The sequence below is a fragment of the Malaclemys terrapin genome, chromosome 3 (genome assembly GCF_027887155.1).
Source record: "Malaclemys terrapin pileata isolate rMalTer1 chromosome 3, rMalTer1.hap1, whole genome shotgun sequence".
Lineage (NCBI taxonomy): Eukaryota > Metazoa > Chordata > Testudines > Emydidae > Malaclemys > Malaclemys terrapin.
In genome coordinates, this window is record NC_071507.1 from 158,549,082 (window position 1) to 158,564,960 (window position 15,879).

The following is a 15,879-nucleotide window of genomic DNA, read 5'->3' on the forward strand; positions in this document are numbered from 1 at the left end:
CAAATGCCATAAATGATTAAAAGAAAATGAGATTTCAGAAATGTTCTGTATTCATCTAAGATACTATTAATAAAATGAGGATTTTATATTAATTTAATCTTGACAACATTCTTTTAAATCCCTCTGTATAGGTATAGTTTTATTCAGTCCCTTCATGTTGAATAGTAAGTCCTGTTTCAGTCACATAGTTTTTAAAATGCCCATGTACACTATGGGTACATCTACACTACAGGGGGGAGTCGATTTAAGATGCGCAAATTCAGCTACGTGAATAGCGTAGCTGAATTCGACGTATCGCAGCCGACTTACCCCGTTGTGAGGACGGCAGCAAAATCGACTTCTGCGGCTTTCTGTCGGCGGCGCTTACTACCACCTCCGCTGGTGGAGTAAGAGCGCCGATTCGGGGATCGATTGTCGCGTCCCAACGGGACGCGATAAATCGATCCCCGAGAGGTCGATTTCTACCCGCCGATTCAGGCGGGTAGTATAGACCTAGCCTGAATGATGTGAGCCATATGTACAAATATAGGTAACAGTCATTATTGTCACGGACATATTTGGCTGCCTTGATCTAAAAAGAGACTTCTAAAGTGAAGTTCCATGGTTTCATTTTTTTATTAACCAGAATATTAACATTCTAAGTTAACTATACAACTGAGAAAAAAGGCAAAACTGGGACCTTATTATTTTGCAAACTTTTTTATAATCAATACAGTTGGAGGGGAAAAACTTAAAACAGATAGGTGCACTTTCATGTTTCAGCACCAGAGGGCACCAGAGCAAATGCAAAACTGGAAAATAAAGGAAGCCCGTCTAGATCTCTGCATAGTGGTCTAGTAATGTTTTAAGTATCTTCTGTTGAAATTGACTGGGTGGAGGGACTGGGCAAACTGCCCCCACTCATCCTCAAAAACCAGTACCTCTTCCTGAGAGGAATTCACTTCTTTCTTAGAGGAGCCATACTATGGTTTTGACAAATAAGGTTTTAAATATCCCAAGCAATAGAACTTCCACCTTTCTTGGGGAGACAATTCCACAGACTAAAAGATCGTCCTGTTAGAATATTTCCTAAATATTCAGTTCATCTGATGATTCCTGGTTAACATTCCCTTGTACATAGCCTCTTAATTTTAGCCTTCCTTCTTCATTAAAAATAAATTAAATAAAGGGTGAATCTAACTATGATCTCTGCATTTCCTGATCAGACGCCTGCTTCTCAGTACTTTTTATTATTATCCTTAGAGTACAGTCTTTGAGCCAGCTTTCAATTCACATGAATTTTCATACTCAGGACAATTTGAATCAATCTTGATACTGACATTTTTTTTCAGACACCATCTATGTTTTTCTAAAATTCCCATTCCCTTCCCTTTCTTTAAAGGGTACGTCTATACTTACCTCCGGGTCCGGCAGTAAGCAATCTATCTTCTGGGATCGATTTATCGCGTCTTGTCTAGACACAATAAATCAATCCCGGATCGATCCCGGAAGTGCTCGCCGTCGACGCCGGTACGCCTGCTTGGCGAGAGGAGTACGCGGAGTCGACAGGGGAGCCTGCCTGCCGCGTGTGGACCCGCGTTAAGTTCGAACTAAGATAGTTCGACTTCAGCTACATGAATAACGTAGCTGAAGTTGCGTATCTTAGTTCGAAGTGGGGGGTTAGTGTGGACCAGCCCTATCAGTAATTTTGCAATTCTATCAGAAAAGTCATCCATAGTGTCCTAATGCCTCATTTAATTTAATATCACATTGAGCCTAATAACCCTTCATATTCCTTCACAGACCTTTTGTGGGGGGTTTTCCTTTAATGGCCTTTCATTACCATTATAAAATGTAATTTAACATTGGATGCCAGTGTTGAAACCCTCTTGCTAACAACAAGCCACTAGTTTTATCATTTCTTCAGGACATTATTCTGAATGGAGGTGGGGTGGGGTTCTTGAAACAAGCAAAAAAACAGATGTCTTCCGTGTTTATCCAGTCTATAGTACAGTGTCCTAGATAATTGTTTGTGTTCAGGTTTCCCAGAAGTGAAGTACAATATGTCCTGGAACAAAAAAGTGTCATTTGTGGATAATTACAGTATTTGTATCAGTTCTTTGCTTTTACAGAATGTACAGAGCTTGGAACTTTCCCATTTGAGAGATCACCTTTCTCCCAGTCCCAGTGTGATTCTGCTGCAGTTGTAATCAGTGGAGGCGCTTGTGCAGGAGTCCTGGATGCGGGGAGTGGAGGGCGGACTATGGGCAGGGTGTGCTCCCTGAGGAGCCTTTGCCTTTGGAATTCATTCCACCCTTGGTCCAGAATAGACCAAATGTGCTGACCTTCAAAGTAGACCACAAAGCCCATTTATCATCCCAGGTCTTTGGAGAGGGGGTGAGGAGAGGAGCTTTTGGTGAGCACAGAGAATGTTAAGCTTTAATCATTTTGTTGGTAATCCCATGTGCATATGGTTTAGGATAGGCTGATGTATTTGTTACTTTTTGTATGGATTGTTTTAAAACATGCTTCAGAAGCAGTTGCAGCTTGGGTTATGTGCTTTTTATTTTGTATAGAAATAAAACCAAATGAAATACATAGAGATGCCATTTTCATTATAAAGTCATCAGCTGCAAAAAGGCATTACTATCCATGAAATTCCCATGAATCTTGGGGGGGTGTGAGTTATGTTACTAAACTTAATTAGATCCATCAGGTCATAGATGACAGGTTTGGAAGGGACCTGTACCAAACAGAACAGGCCCTCTCTAGCTTTTTTCATAAAGTAGCTATGGGCTAAATAGCAGATTCTGGATAGCATACATATTGATTACAGTATCATAGATATATTTATCTTATGTTGTCAGTAATCCTTAAATATTTGTAAATAATTACTTGATTCTTATTTAACATATAGTAATTGTCTTATTAAATCAAAATTAAAATAGTGTGTGCCTTTTGCCATATACATTTTTAGATGGCTGTGTGGGGTAAATGGGCAGAACTTTCTTTTAAGATCATCTTTAAATCAAAATGATGAATTTTCCTTACTACTTTTCAGTGCTTCTTGCTGGCTGAACCCACAAGAAAATCTTTATTTAGGTTGAATTAATGTTCCCTCCCTTACCTACAATCTAGAAATGTAGCTGTAGTGGAATAAAAAATTTATCCTCAAACTGTCTGCAACACAGTTCGGTGTAAGGGCCCAATTCTGCCAGCACTTACATATTATGATTAATTCTACTACCTTGAGTTACACCTGTGTGTGTAGGATTGAGCCAATGGAAGTAAACAGTATTAGCTAGGTTCAGTGACTAAAGTCTGGAAGGAGAAAACTACATTATTCATTTGACTGGGAAAGAAATTAGTCTCAGAAAATGGCAAAGCTCTTGGTATAAAGGCATGTACAGCTAATGAAGTTAGAGTTTTGTCAAAATGTGATATTTGCAACTCAAGCATGAGATTATTTGCATATACTCAGGCCAAACATTTGCTCTCAAAGTAATTTTCTAATGAGGTAATGAGAGTCTTAACATACAGAAAATCTAAAGCATAATATGTGTTTAAAAGTGAAAGCCTAAGAAATGTTCAGAGAATGAAAGAATATGACTGTTCCAGGCAGAGAAGTTGTATTAACAAGTATACTAATGGGCCAATATGTGGCCAGTGCTCATGTAACCCACATACCTCCTGGGTGTGGTGCTCTATCCCATCTAGTAGCACTGAGACCACTTAAAGAGACAGAGAAAATGAGTCTGACCTACAGCCTTAGCTAACAGCCAGTTAGCTTTTGGCTCAAGCAGTAAGCTCCAGAGATCCCAGGTTCGATCCTGCCTGCCGTCGACTGGAGTCTGTTGGCATTCCTCAGCTAGGGGAAGTATGTAACCCACACACCTCCTGGTGTGGTGTTCAGTCCCATCTAGTGGCATCAAGACCACTTAGAGAGAGAGAGAGAGATAAAACAAGTCTGCCCTAGAGCCTTGGCTAACAGCCAGTTAGCTTTTAGCTCATGCAGGTGAGGCTCATGCACTAAGTTTCAGAGACTCCAGGTTCAATCCCACCCACCGACGACCGGGGTCTGGCAGTGTTACACTTAGATGGAGCAACAGAAAATTCAACTTCCTGGTAATGCTCCTTGCGTGCATATGCCAGTATGTACTCTACTGAATAACAGTCTGGCAGCCAGCGATGTTCTGATGTGCTGTACTAGTCATTACATTTACAACCTCTAAAAACATTAAATGTGAAAACATTTGGGCTTGATTTCCTTTTTCTTATATCAGTGTAAATGAGAATTAACTGCAAAGCAGTTAGTGATATTATACCAGTGTAAAACTGGATTAAGAGTAAAATAAGACCCTTATTGTTAGTTTAAACATTTGTTCAGTAACTAACAGACCTAAAAGTGAATTAAAATGGCTTGGTTTCCTGGAATCTTATCTGGAAATATATGTTGCATTAGTTTCATTTGAGGTGGGGAAAGAAAGATAAAAAAGCAGTGCGACAAGAGCCAGTAAAATCAGATTGGCCTATGCAGACATATGATGAACATTATCTTTGCCATCAGCCATTCCATAGCATAGTGTCATTTCACAATCAGCAATTGTGTCCCATGCTTCATTTTCTTATAACAAAGAAAAACATCTATCATTTCCTTTGTCAGGATGACTAAAACTAGAGCTAGACATAACTCTACCATAAAAATACAAGCCAGTAAAGCTTGAAGGATCACTAGAGTAGATATGGGGACAGAGTAGGCAACAGGATTTGTTATACAGGGATTGGTTCCCTGCAAATACTCATCAGCAACTACACACCACACCACAGAAACACTAACCCAGGAACCAATCCCTGAAACAAACCCCGTTGCCTACAGTGTCCCCATATCTACTCTAGCGACACCATCAGAGGACCTAACCACATCAGCCACCCTATGAGGGGCTCATTCACCTGCACATCTACTAATGTGATATATGCCATCATGTGCCAGCAATGCCCCTCTGCCATGTACATTCTCTATGAAAAAGAATAAATGGACACAAATCAGACATCAGGAATAAGGATATATTATATCTCCTAGAACTGGAAGGGACCTTGAAAGGTCATTGAGTCTAGCCCCCTGCCTTCATTAGCAGGACCAAGTACTGATTTTGCCCAGATCCCTAAGTGGCCTCCCCTCAAGGATTGAACTCACAACCCTGGGTTTAGCAGGCCAATGCTCAAACCACTGAGATATCCCTCCCCCCTATTGGGGGCGTGGTGGTAACATACAAAAGCCAGTAGGAGAGTACTTCAATCTCCCTGGACATTCAATAACAGATTTAAAAGTAGCCAGCCTTCAACAACAAAAATTCAAAAACAGACTTCAAAGAGAAACTGCAGAACTACAATTCATTTGCAAAAGTAACACCATTAATTTGGGCTTGAATAGGGACTGGGAGTGGCTGGCTCACTACAAAAGCAATTTTCCTTCTCTTGGTATTGACCCCTCCTCATCAGTTATTGGGAGTGGACCACATCCATCCTGACTGAATTGACCTTGTCAGCATTGGTTCTCCACTTGTAAGGTAACTCCCTTCTCTTCATGTGTCAGTATATTTATGCCTGCATCTGTAATTTTCACTCCATGCATCTAAAGGAGTGGGGGAAGGGGGGTGCTACCCATGAAAGCTTTTGCCCAAATAAATCTGTTAGTCTTTAAGGTGCCACCAGACTCCTCGTTATTTTTGTGGATACAGACTAACACAGCTACCCCTTCTGATACTTAACTCCCTTTAATATCAATGGGAGTTAGGTGTCTAAATACATTTGAGGATTTGGGCCCAAATGCATTATGGTTGCTTGTTGGGATTCCCTCTGAGACTGCTTTCAACTCAACTTTCCAAGAACTCAGTTTGACTCTGGCCTTCATTACTCAGGTATCTTTATTTCATGTACAGCAGTGCTATGCTCAGATGATCAATTCAAATGCAAGAGGGATGGATACAGGGTACATCAGAGTTTCCCAGAAACCCTCTCCTTTTACATCCATTACATACCTTATTGCATTTACTATATAACATCACACACTTTTTGATTGGCTTCGTTACTTTGCAGGAACCAATCCCCGTACAGCATGCATGGTCCATGCACTGTCCATGGTTCGATGTCCTCTTTACCTCATCTCTACGTTCTTAACTTATTTTGTCTCTTGTTATCCAGTTCATAGTAAATAGTTCCCTGGGTGTTCTCCCTCTTATCTTAGTTGGCTCAGACATTCTGTCTTCTTAGCCTACTGACATATTTACTTGTCTTATTTAGCACAAACATTCTGTTTTCAACCTGATGATTGATTTACTTCCCTAATTCTGTCTTCCAAAAGATGAGGCCTCCCTCCATGTGTAAATTACTCATGTCAGGCCAGGCCTCAGCTACAGTGTTAAGTAAGTAATGATGATAAAGGTTTCCCTCAGTGACAGTTTTGGAATCCTATTGCTTTCAGTGGGGATGCCCAGATATAAATGAGGGCAGTGAGGTTAAAAAGATGATCATTAACAAGTCTGTCAAAGATAGTGAATCATAAAATAAACCATTTTGCCCTCCACGTAATGAGTTGGTTCTCAGGGCTAAGGTTAATGACACTATTATATCTTTTCCTTTTAATACATTAAACAAGCAGTTATGGCTGGAAACAGGAGGAACAAATCTGCTGAATGTCAACCTGCCATTTTTTACAGCATCAGTTTTCAGTTTTATGAGCACGGTGCTCTTCCATTGAAGTTCATGTGACTTTTCCCATCACTTCAGCTGAAGAAAGAGAAGGCTCTAAATGCCACTTGTCAGTTACTCACCCTGATTTCTGTAATTACACCATGTGGCTCAAAAGACCAGGAGCCTTAAAAGCGCATTTATTATTAATTATTGCAAAAAAATTAGTGTTTGACTAGAGCAATGTGGTGTGAGTGAATATCTGACCTCAATGTTAATTTGTCCTTTAAGTACTGTGCTACCAGATGTAGTAAGAACATGTCACTTGTGTCTGTATAAAGTAACTCATGTGATCTTTTGTAGTTTTACTCTGACATTTATACATTGCAGTTTCATTCTGGTTTTTATTTGTAAAGAACTTTTAAAAGCTTTAAAGAATAAAAAATTTGGGCCACATCTTTGTTGACATCAATGGGGCTTCACTGTCCTACACCAGCTTAGGATCTTATTTCACAGTTGTACCGGTGATATCAATTCTGAGACTGTGTCTGATTCTTCATAAGAAGTTCAATTAAGCAGTAATCATGTGTATCACATAATCGGTGATTGTGACAAATGCTATTATTAAGCCACATTCTGAGTTATTTGTGAGATGTACACAGTCCCCGGGCAATCTGGTTAAATTGGTTTGAAGTTACTGCCAACATTAAACTTTTTTACTACCAGTTTGAATAAGTATTGAATAAAAAAGTATGAAAATAAATGATGATCTACTATCCCAATGAAATAACATTCTCTGAGCAATATAATCTTCCACAGTTCTCCTTTCCTTCTGTTCCCCCATTCTGATCATCTCTGACCTCCTGTATAATACAGGCCATAGACCTTCCCCAAAATAATTCCTAGAGCATATCATTTAGAAAAAATATTCAATCTTGATTTTTAAAATGGTCAGTGATGGAGAATCATCTACACCCTTGGCAAATTGTTCCAAGGATTAATAACTGATCATTAAAAATGTATACCTTATTTGCAGTCTGAATTTGTCTGGCTTCAACTTCCAGCCATTGGATAATGTTACACCTTCCTCTGCTCGACTGAGGAGCCCATTATTAAATATTTGTTCCCCATGTGGGTACTGTAATCAAGTCACCCCTTAATCTTCTCTTTGTTAAACTACATTTTTATGTTCCTTGAGTCTATCACTAAAGGCATGTTTTCCAATCCTTTAATTATTCTCATGGCTCTTTTTGAATTGTGGGCACCAGAACTGGACATGGTATTTCAGCAGCAGTAGCACCCAGGCCAAATACAGAGGTAAAATAACCTCTCTACTCCTACTCGAAATTCCCCTGTTTATGCATCCCGGGATTGCATTAGCTCTTCTAGCAATGGCATCTCACTAGGAACTCGTATTCAGCTGATTATCCAGCATAGCCCCCAAATCTTTTTCAGAGTCACTGCTTCGCAGGTTAGAGTGCTCCATTCTATAAGTATGTCCTACATTCTTTGTTCCCACATGTATGCCTTTATATTTAGCCATATTAAAACACATGTTGTTTGCTTGCTCTGTTTACCAAGCAATGTAGATCACTCTGAATCAGTGACCTGTCCTCTTCATTATTTTTCACTTCCCTAATTTTTTTGTCATCTGAAAACTATCAGTGATAATTTTATGTTTTCTTCCAGGTCATTGATAAAGATGTTAAACAGCACAGGGCCAAGAACCTATTGCTGTGGGAACCCACTGCAAACAGACCTGCTCGATGACAATTTCTCATTTACAGTTACATTTTGAGAACAGTTAGCCAGTTTTTAATCCATTTAATGTGTGCCATATTAATTTTATGCTATTCTAGTTTTTTAATCAAAATGTCACCAAGTCAAACTCCTTACTGAAGCCTTGGTACATTATGTCAATACTATTACCTTTATCGACCAAACTTCTAATCTCATAAAAAGAAGATATCAAGTTAGACTGACAGGATCTATTTTCCATAAACCCGTACTGATTGGCATTAATTATTATGCCCTTCTTTCATTCATTATTAATTATGGTAAGTCCTTTATCAGCCACTCCATCTTGCCGTGGATTGATGTCAGACTTTCAGGCATATACTTACCTGGGTCATCCCACTTACCCTTTTTAAAAAATTGGCACAATATTGGCTTTCTTTCAGTCTTTTGGAACATCTCCAGTGATCCAAGACTTATTGAAAATCATCATTAATGGTCCAGCAAGCTCCTCGGCCAGCTCTTTTAAAACTCTTGGATTCAAAGTTATGTCGACCTGCTGATTTTAAAATGCCTAACTTTATTAGCTTTGTTTAACATCCTCCAAAGCTACAAGTGGGATGGAAAGAGTGTTATCATAACCATATGATGAGATTGCATCATCTGTTTTTCCACAAGTATAGAACAAAAATATTTATTGAACCCATCTGCCTTTCTGTATTATTATTGATAATTCTACCATTTCCATCTAGCAATGGACTGAAATCACAGGGATTCCAAATTCCCCCTTCAGGATTCAGAAAATCCTTGTGTAAATAGCCGTGCTGTTCTTGTTTTTGCAGGTCTCAATGGAGATGATTTCCTGGTGCTAGGCCTGCGTAATGGCAGTGTGGTATACAGCTACAATCTGGGCTCTGGCACGGCCACTCTCATTAGTCAGCCACTCGATCTGACACTCAGTATTCATGTGATCCATCTTGGCAGATCTCTCCGAGCAGGCTGGCTGAAGGTAAGGGATCATACCTTTTTTTTTGAGAGACAGCTATCAAACTGAAAGTGGTTTTCCCTAAAGGACAGTGTGATCTTTACCATACCCCTGTAAATGTGCCATCAAAAGAAACTGTTAAATAGCTACAGGAAATGAAAAGTTTTTAAAATTATTTTATTCATGTGTTTCTTTATTAAGATAATTGGGAAGCAAAGGGGAATCTCTTGCTGAAACATGCCCATTAGGAATCATTTCCTTTGTTGTAAGTAGTGTAAATGTTTTTATCGACAGGTGGATGATCATAAGAATAAATCCATCACATCCCCAGGAAGGCTGGTTGGGCTCAATGTCTTCAGTCAATTTTATGTAGGCGGCTACATTGAATACACTCCTGAACTCTTACCAAATGGATCCAAATTTGAGAATGGCTTTCAAGGTAAGAACCATTTTAAAGAACCTCCTAATACTATTTTCATCATAATATTTGTAATGCCTATAAAACAATTATGTAAAAATAGGTTGTCTTTTTTTGGAAAAAAAAAAGTTTCTTCATTTGAATAGCTTAGGCGAGGGTTTATATTTCATTTTTTTTTTCATATTTCATTTTGATAAGAAGCAGGATGCTTGTAAAATGTCCCCATTGTTGCTAGTATACATTACTATGTTTGTCATGATTAGCTGTTACATTTGTTTTAGTGAATGGGAACACATAGGAAGGATATCTCCATGGTTTTAAGGCATGAGATTAAGACACAGGAGAGTTAAATTCTATTTCCAGATATCAGTGATTTGGGAAAATCCTTTAACTTCTTTGTTTTTTCTTTCCTAAAAATTGAGAGCATAACTCTTCCCTGCCTCTTGGGGGGGTTTAGCGAGACAAGGTGGGTGAAGTAATATCTTTTATTGGACTTCTGTGTGTGAAACAAGCTTTCGAGCTTAAATCGAGCTCTTCTTTAAGGGAGGATGTAAATTGTTCAAGTTGTCTCTTTAATGTTTGTAAAGTGTTCTGAGACCCTTAGATGAAAAATGCTGTCGAAGTGGAAAGCATTGTCATTTATTATTTTGTTTTGATTTTAATTAGTGTAAGCAAAGTTCCAAAAAAATTGTGAAGGTTCAATTGCCAGGTAGATACGAGCCCAAGATGCTTCTCTAAAGCTATTGTAACTCTTTTTTTTTTTTTTTTTTTTTTAAATGCTGACAAGTCTCACAAAAAGAAGCTTTATTATGAGATTTTCAGTACATGTTTCAGGGCAGGCTGGAAACACCATGAAAACAGCCCTTCCTAGAGTCCATGCCATTCCTTCTTCCTCACATTATCCTCTGCCCTCGTACTTCAGCCGTGATCAGGAATGGACTACCTTTCATTATGAGAGGTAGTTCAGACTCTTCTCCCATCCAGATTTTAGTTTCTTTGGATACTCTCATTAGCAGGAGTGGTGCTAGCTGTGTAATGGTGATGTGGACAGTTGCCTGCTAGAAACTATAATTAGGTTGCCAAATCTATGGTATTTTTTCCTATAAAGCAGGAATCTTTTGAAGTTCACCAATTATTAATTGTGCTTTGCAAATGTCTTTATGTATTTGTATTTCTTACTATTTATTTTTTTAAAAGGTTCTGACCCATGCTCTGAGTGTTAATATACTACATTTACACATATGGTGTCAAAATATAAATTCATAATATAAATGATCAAATAGACTGCTCATAATTACTGCTAAAACTTAAATATTAGCTCCCCCACCTGTTTTCCTATCTAACCGATTTACTGTTTTCTTCCAGTTTGGGCCACTTTACTGTATTTTCTACTCTATTTTCCCAGGCCCAGTTACGCAAACAAACACTCCTTTAAACAGAGGTCCAACCTTATGTCTTGCTGTTCCTTTTCTCTATACTGTGTCCTTTTCTTTTCCTGGATTTTCTGGTCCTCTCAATTTTCTGTGCTTTCTTTTCCTTTCATGCTCATCTTTGCCTCACTGTTCCAAATGTTGCTGGTATAATAGTTCCAATCCAGAGTGATTCTGTTGGAATCAACAGCTTTACACTGATGGTGTAAATGAGTGCAAAATTTGGCATTGCCAAATTTGGCTCAGATCTACACATTTTCTCTCCCTCCCTTGCCTTCACCAACACCATCAATTCACCTATTTTCTGCAGTTCATTCCATGACGCCACTCACATCAGATCATCCCATTTCTACCCTCCAGATCACGTTCCTAATCACCCAGTCATACAAACCCATCCAAAGTCAGGCTCGGAAACACTCCTCCTCAGAGTTCCCACAATCCCCTCCCTGCCTGTTCTTCCAGTTTAGAAATTACCCTAAATTCAAGATCATATGTACATTCCAGGGTCAGAAATCCAACCATCCCTCAGGCTCAGAAACAACATCCTTCCCCTCCCCTATACGCTTCTCTGTTGCTGGGATTGAAATAGTAGGAGCAAAGATAGCAGGGAAACTTGGAATGAGGTACATCAGCGCTTCAATGTCCCTCCTGTTCCCAGTGGTGCAAGGAAGCAGGTATGGTCAGGTACAACATACCATTCAGATATTTATTATACCAGAAAGACACATTTTCAGAACCGCAGGGCTCTCCTGGGAACCGCAGCAGCGAAAGGAGCAGAACGTGAGGCCAGCAGGGGGCCCTCAGCCCTGCTCCCAGCCTGGTCCTCCAGTGGGTCTGTACAGACCCCAGACAGAAAAGAGGAGACGCAACTGCATTGAAGGGCTGGGGATCAGATATCAGATTTCAATTGACCCTGAGTCTAAACCAAGATAAAGCAAATCCGATGTTTGAAGCCATCTCTTTGCTTTGAAAAGAGATACTCATTGCTCCTTAAAATTTATCACCACACTTCCGAGTCTACCATGTGATCTAGTCAGCACTGACAATGTGTTTTAAAGTATGCCTAAAAATAAATCTCTAACCTAAATCTTCCTTGTTGCAAATTAAGCCCATTACTACTTGTTCTACCTTCAGTGGACATGGAGAACAATTGATCATAGTCCAATTTCTAACAGCCCTTAACATATCAGATGTTCCACCCCAAATCTTCTTTTTGCAAGACTAAACATGGCCAGTTTTTTAACATTTACTCAAAGGCCAGGTTTTCTAAACCTTTTATCTTTTTTGTTGCTCTCTTCTGGAGTCTCTCCAAATTTGTCCACATCTTTCCTGAAGTGTGGTGCTCAAAACTGGACATAATCCTCCTGCTGAGGCCTCACCACTGCCAAAAGGATCCAGGCAATTACCTTCCATTATTTTACAGACAACACTCCTCTTAATACAGCCCAGAATGATTTTTTTTTTTTTTTTTTTTTTTTTTTTGCAACTGCATTATATTTTTAATTCAGATTCAATTTATGGTCCGCTAGAACCTCTCAGATCTTTTTCAGCAGTCCTACTGCCTAGCCAGTTATTCACCATTTTATAGTTGTGAATTTGATTTTTCCTTCCTAAGTGATGCTCTTTGCACTTGTCTTAAATGCATTTCATCTTGTTGATTTCAGACCAGTTCTCCGATTTGTCAAGGTCGTTTTGAATTCTAATCCTGGTCTCCATAGTGCTTGCAATCCCTTCCAGCTTGGTATCCTCTACAGATTTTATAGTTTCCACTCCATTATTCAAGTCATTAATGAAAATATTGAATAGTACCAGACCCAGGACTGATCCCTGCAGGACCACACTAGATACATCCTCACAGTCTGACAGCAAATCATTGATAACTACTCTTTGAGTATACTCAGCCAGTTCTGCACCCATTTGATAGTAATTTCATCTAGACTACATTTCCCTAGTTTGCTTATGAGAATGTCATGTGGGATGGTGTCAAAAGCCTTACTAAAGTCAAGATATATCACATCTACTGCTTCCTCCCTATTCACTAGGCCAGTAACCCTGTCAAAGAAGAAATAAGTTTGGTTTAACATTATTTGTTCTTGACAAATCCATGGTGGCTATTCCTTATAATCCTATTATCCTTTAGGTGCTTACAAATTCATTGTTTAATAACTTGTTCCAGTATCTTTCCAGATATTGAAGTTAAGGTGACTGGGCTACATGTCCCTGGGTCCTCTTTGTTCTCCCTTTTAAAGAAAGGTACTATGTTTGCCCTCCCACATTCCTCTGGGACCTCACCCATCCTCCAGGATTCCTCAAGGATAATTGCTAACAGTTCCAAGATTGCTTCAACTAGTTCCTTCAGTACCCTAGGATGAATTTCATCAGGCCCTGCCAATTTGAATACATCTAACTTATGTATGCATTCTTTTAAATGTTCTTTCTCTATTTTGGCTTGTGTTGTTTCCATCTTGTTAATTTTAATTGTCGAGTGGTCCTTTTTAAGAAGAACAGGAGTACTTGTGGCACCTTAGAGACTAACAAATTTATTAGAGCATAAGCTTTCGTGGACTACAGCCCACTTCTTCGGATGCATAGTCCACGAAAGCTTATGCTCTAATAAATTTGTTAGTCTCTAAGGTGCCACAAGTACTCCTGTTCTTCTTTTTGCGGATACAGACTAACACGGCTGTTACTCTGAAACTGGTCCTTTTTAGTGAAGACTGAAGCAAAATAGACATTAAACACCTCAGCCTTCTTGATGTCGTCGTTATTAGCTCTCCTTCTCCACTAAGTAGATGACCTACACTTTCCTTCATCTTTCTCTTGCTCCTCATGTATTTAAAGAACCTCATCTTATTCCCTTTTTGTAGCTCTTGCTAGTGCAGCACATTTTGTGCCTTAGCCTTCCTGATTTTGTCCCTACATGCTTTTGCTATTCTCTTGTTTCTCCTTAGCTTCTCTCACTCCTTCCTTTCCTTAGAATCATGAAATCTGTCATTTCATGATCACTTTCACCCACATGTTATCTTCCACACACATGTGGGAGTTACTTACTTAGCCCATAAACTTAGTCTTAGAGTTTTTGTGGCTGCAATGCCAGGGAGACAGCGAACAAGAATAAGACCTTGAGGGAAGATCCTTACTACAACTATTCTGCAACTCTCTGGCATAGTGTTGGATGTTTTTCTTTTTTGGCTTTATTTATCAAAATAGTTTAATTGTGTGCAGCAGGCATAAGGGTATGCGGCCTTGTGGAGCCTACGTGCCTTATATACCACAGGTATTTTGGTCTTGAAAGGACCCTTATATAACAACACCTTTCATCATTCATCCCACCAAGGAAATTTAACCAACAATGTCCAAAAAGGACACAGTCTGTGGAAGTGAAAGGTGATCTAGAGCAAATAAAACAAATAGATACATAGCAGAGGTGCCAAGCAAAGGGCTAAATTATGCTTGCCCGTTCATAGATGCAATAAGGTGGAAGCCCTTCCTTTTCCCTTCCCCCAATGCACTGAGGCAGATATAATTTGGGCCTAGAGGGAAGATAGTGCTGCCAGTAGAGTAGCACCCAAAGAGTATTTCAAGGCTTAGATGGGGCCATTACCCTGACTTCCCTTTGTGCCAGATGGGCATCACATCTCCCCCAAGTGACCTCTTGCTCTGGCAGCACTTCTTCTTCCTAGTACATGTCCACATCATAAAAGGCGTAATTTGGCCCTAAGCAATGGGGCAATTAGATATGTATAGTTACAGCGTGGGGGGAGTTGCCTGCTTGCGATGCCTTGAAGCGATCTGGAAATTCATGATTGATCATCGATTCCATGCATGGCCCTTGTGATGTGGACATCCTTCTGATCTCGAGCTCTAACAATAACATAGTCAAGAAGGTGCCAATGCCTGGAGCGAGGGTGTCTCCAAGTGGTCTTATGCTTCTCATTTTGTCTAAAGAGGGTGTTCATGATGACTAGGCCATGTTCTACACATTTGCTCAGGAAGAGGATGCCATTGGAGTTAGCCTTTCCTACTCCTTCTTTTCCAATAGTGCCATTCCAGAGATCTGACTCCCACCCGACTCTAGCGTTAAAATCTCTGAGGAGAATGATTTTGTCCTCCTGGGGAATGTTTGTCAAGACTCTGTCAAGATCTGTATATAATTCTTCCTTGATATCCTCGATAGAATCAAGCATTGGGGCATATGCACCGATGACAGTAGCAGACTGATTTTTGCTGAGTTCAAGAGGAAGTCATAAGACGTTCATTGATTCCTAAAGGAAATTCTGTAAACTGACTGACAAACTTATTCCTAATTACAAAACTGACACCATGAATATGCCTGTTCTCTGCAGATTTTCCTTTCCAGAAAAAGGTGTAGCCTCCACCTTCTCTCAGTTGACCTTCAACTGGGCACCTTGTCTCACTCAGGGCAGTGACATCGATGTTATATCTCACAAGTTCCCTGGCAACGATAGCAGTTCTTCTGGGGGAATAATCACTTCCTTCGATCTGCTGGCAATGCTCCCACTAATACAGCCCAATATGCTGTTGGCTTTCTTGGCAATGAAGGCATGCTGCTGACTCATATCCAGCTTCTCGTCAACTGTAATCCCCAGGTCCTTTTCTGCAGAACTGCTGCTTAGCCAGTCGGT

General features: G+C 39.7%; 1 protein-coding gene across 1 annotated transcript in view; it reads left to right on the forward strand.

Moving 5' to 3' along the window:
• The window catches only part of LOC128834279 (protein eyes shut homolog), a 104,112-nt gene that overhangs the window by 21,955 nt on the left and 66,278 nt on the right, over positions 1-15,879 (forward strand). The window contains exons 4-5 of the mRNA XM_054022888.1: positions 9,243-9,409; positions 9,680-9,824. Coding sequence (XP_053878863.1) covers positions 9,243-9,409; positions 9,680-9,824 — 312 coding nt within the window. The remainder of the gene's footprint in view (positions 1-9,242; positions 9,410-9,679; positions 9,825-15,879) is intronic.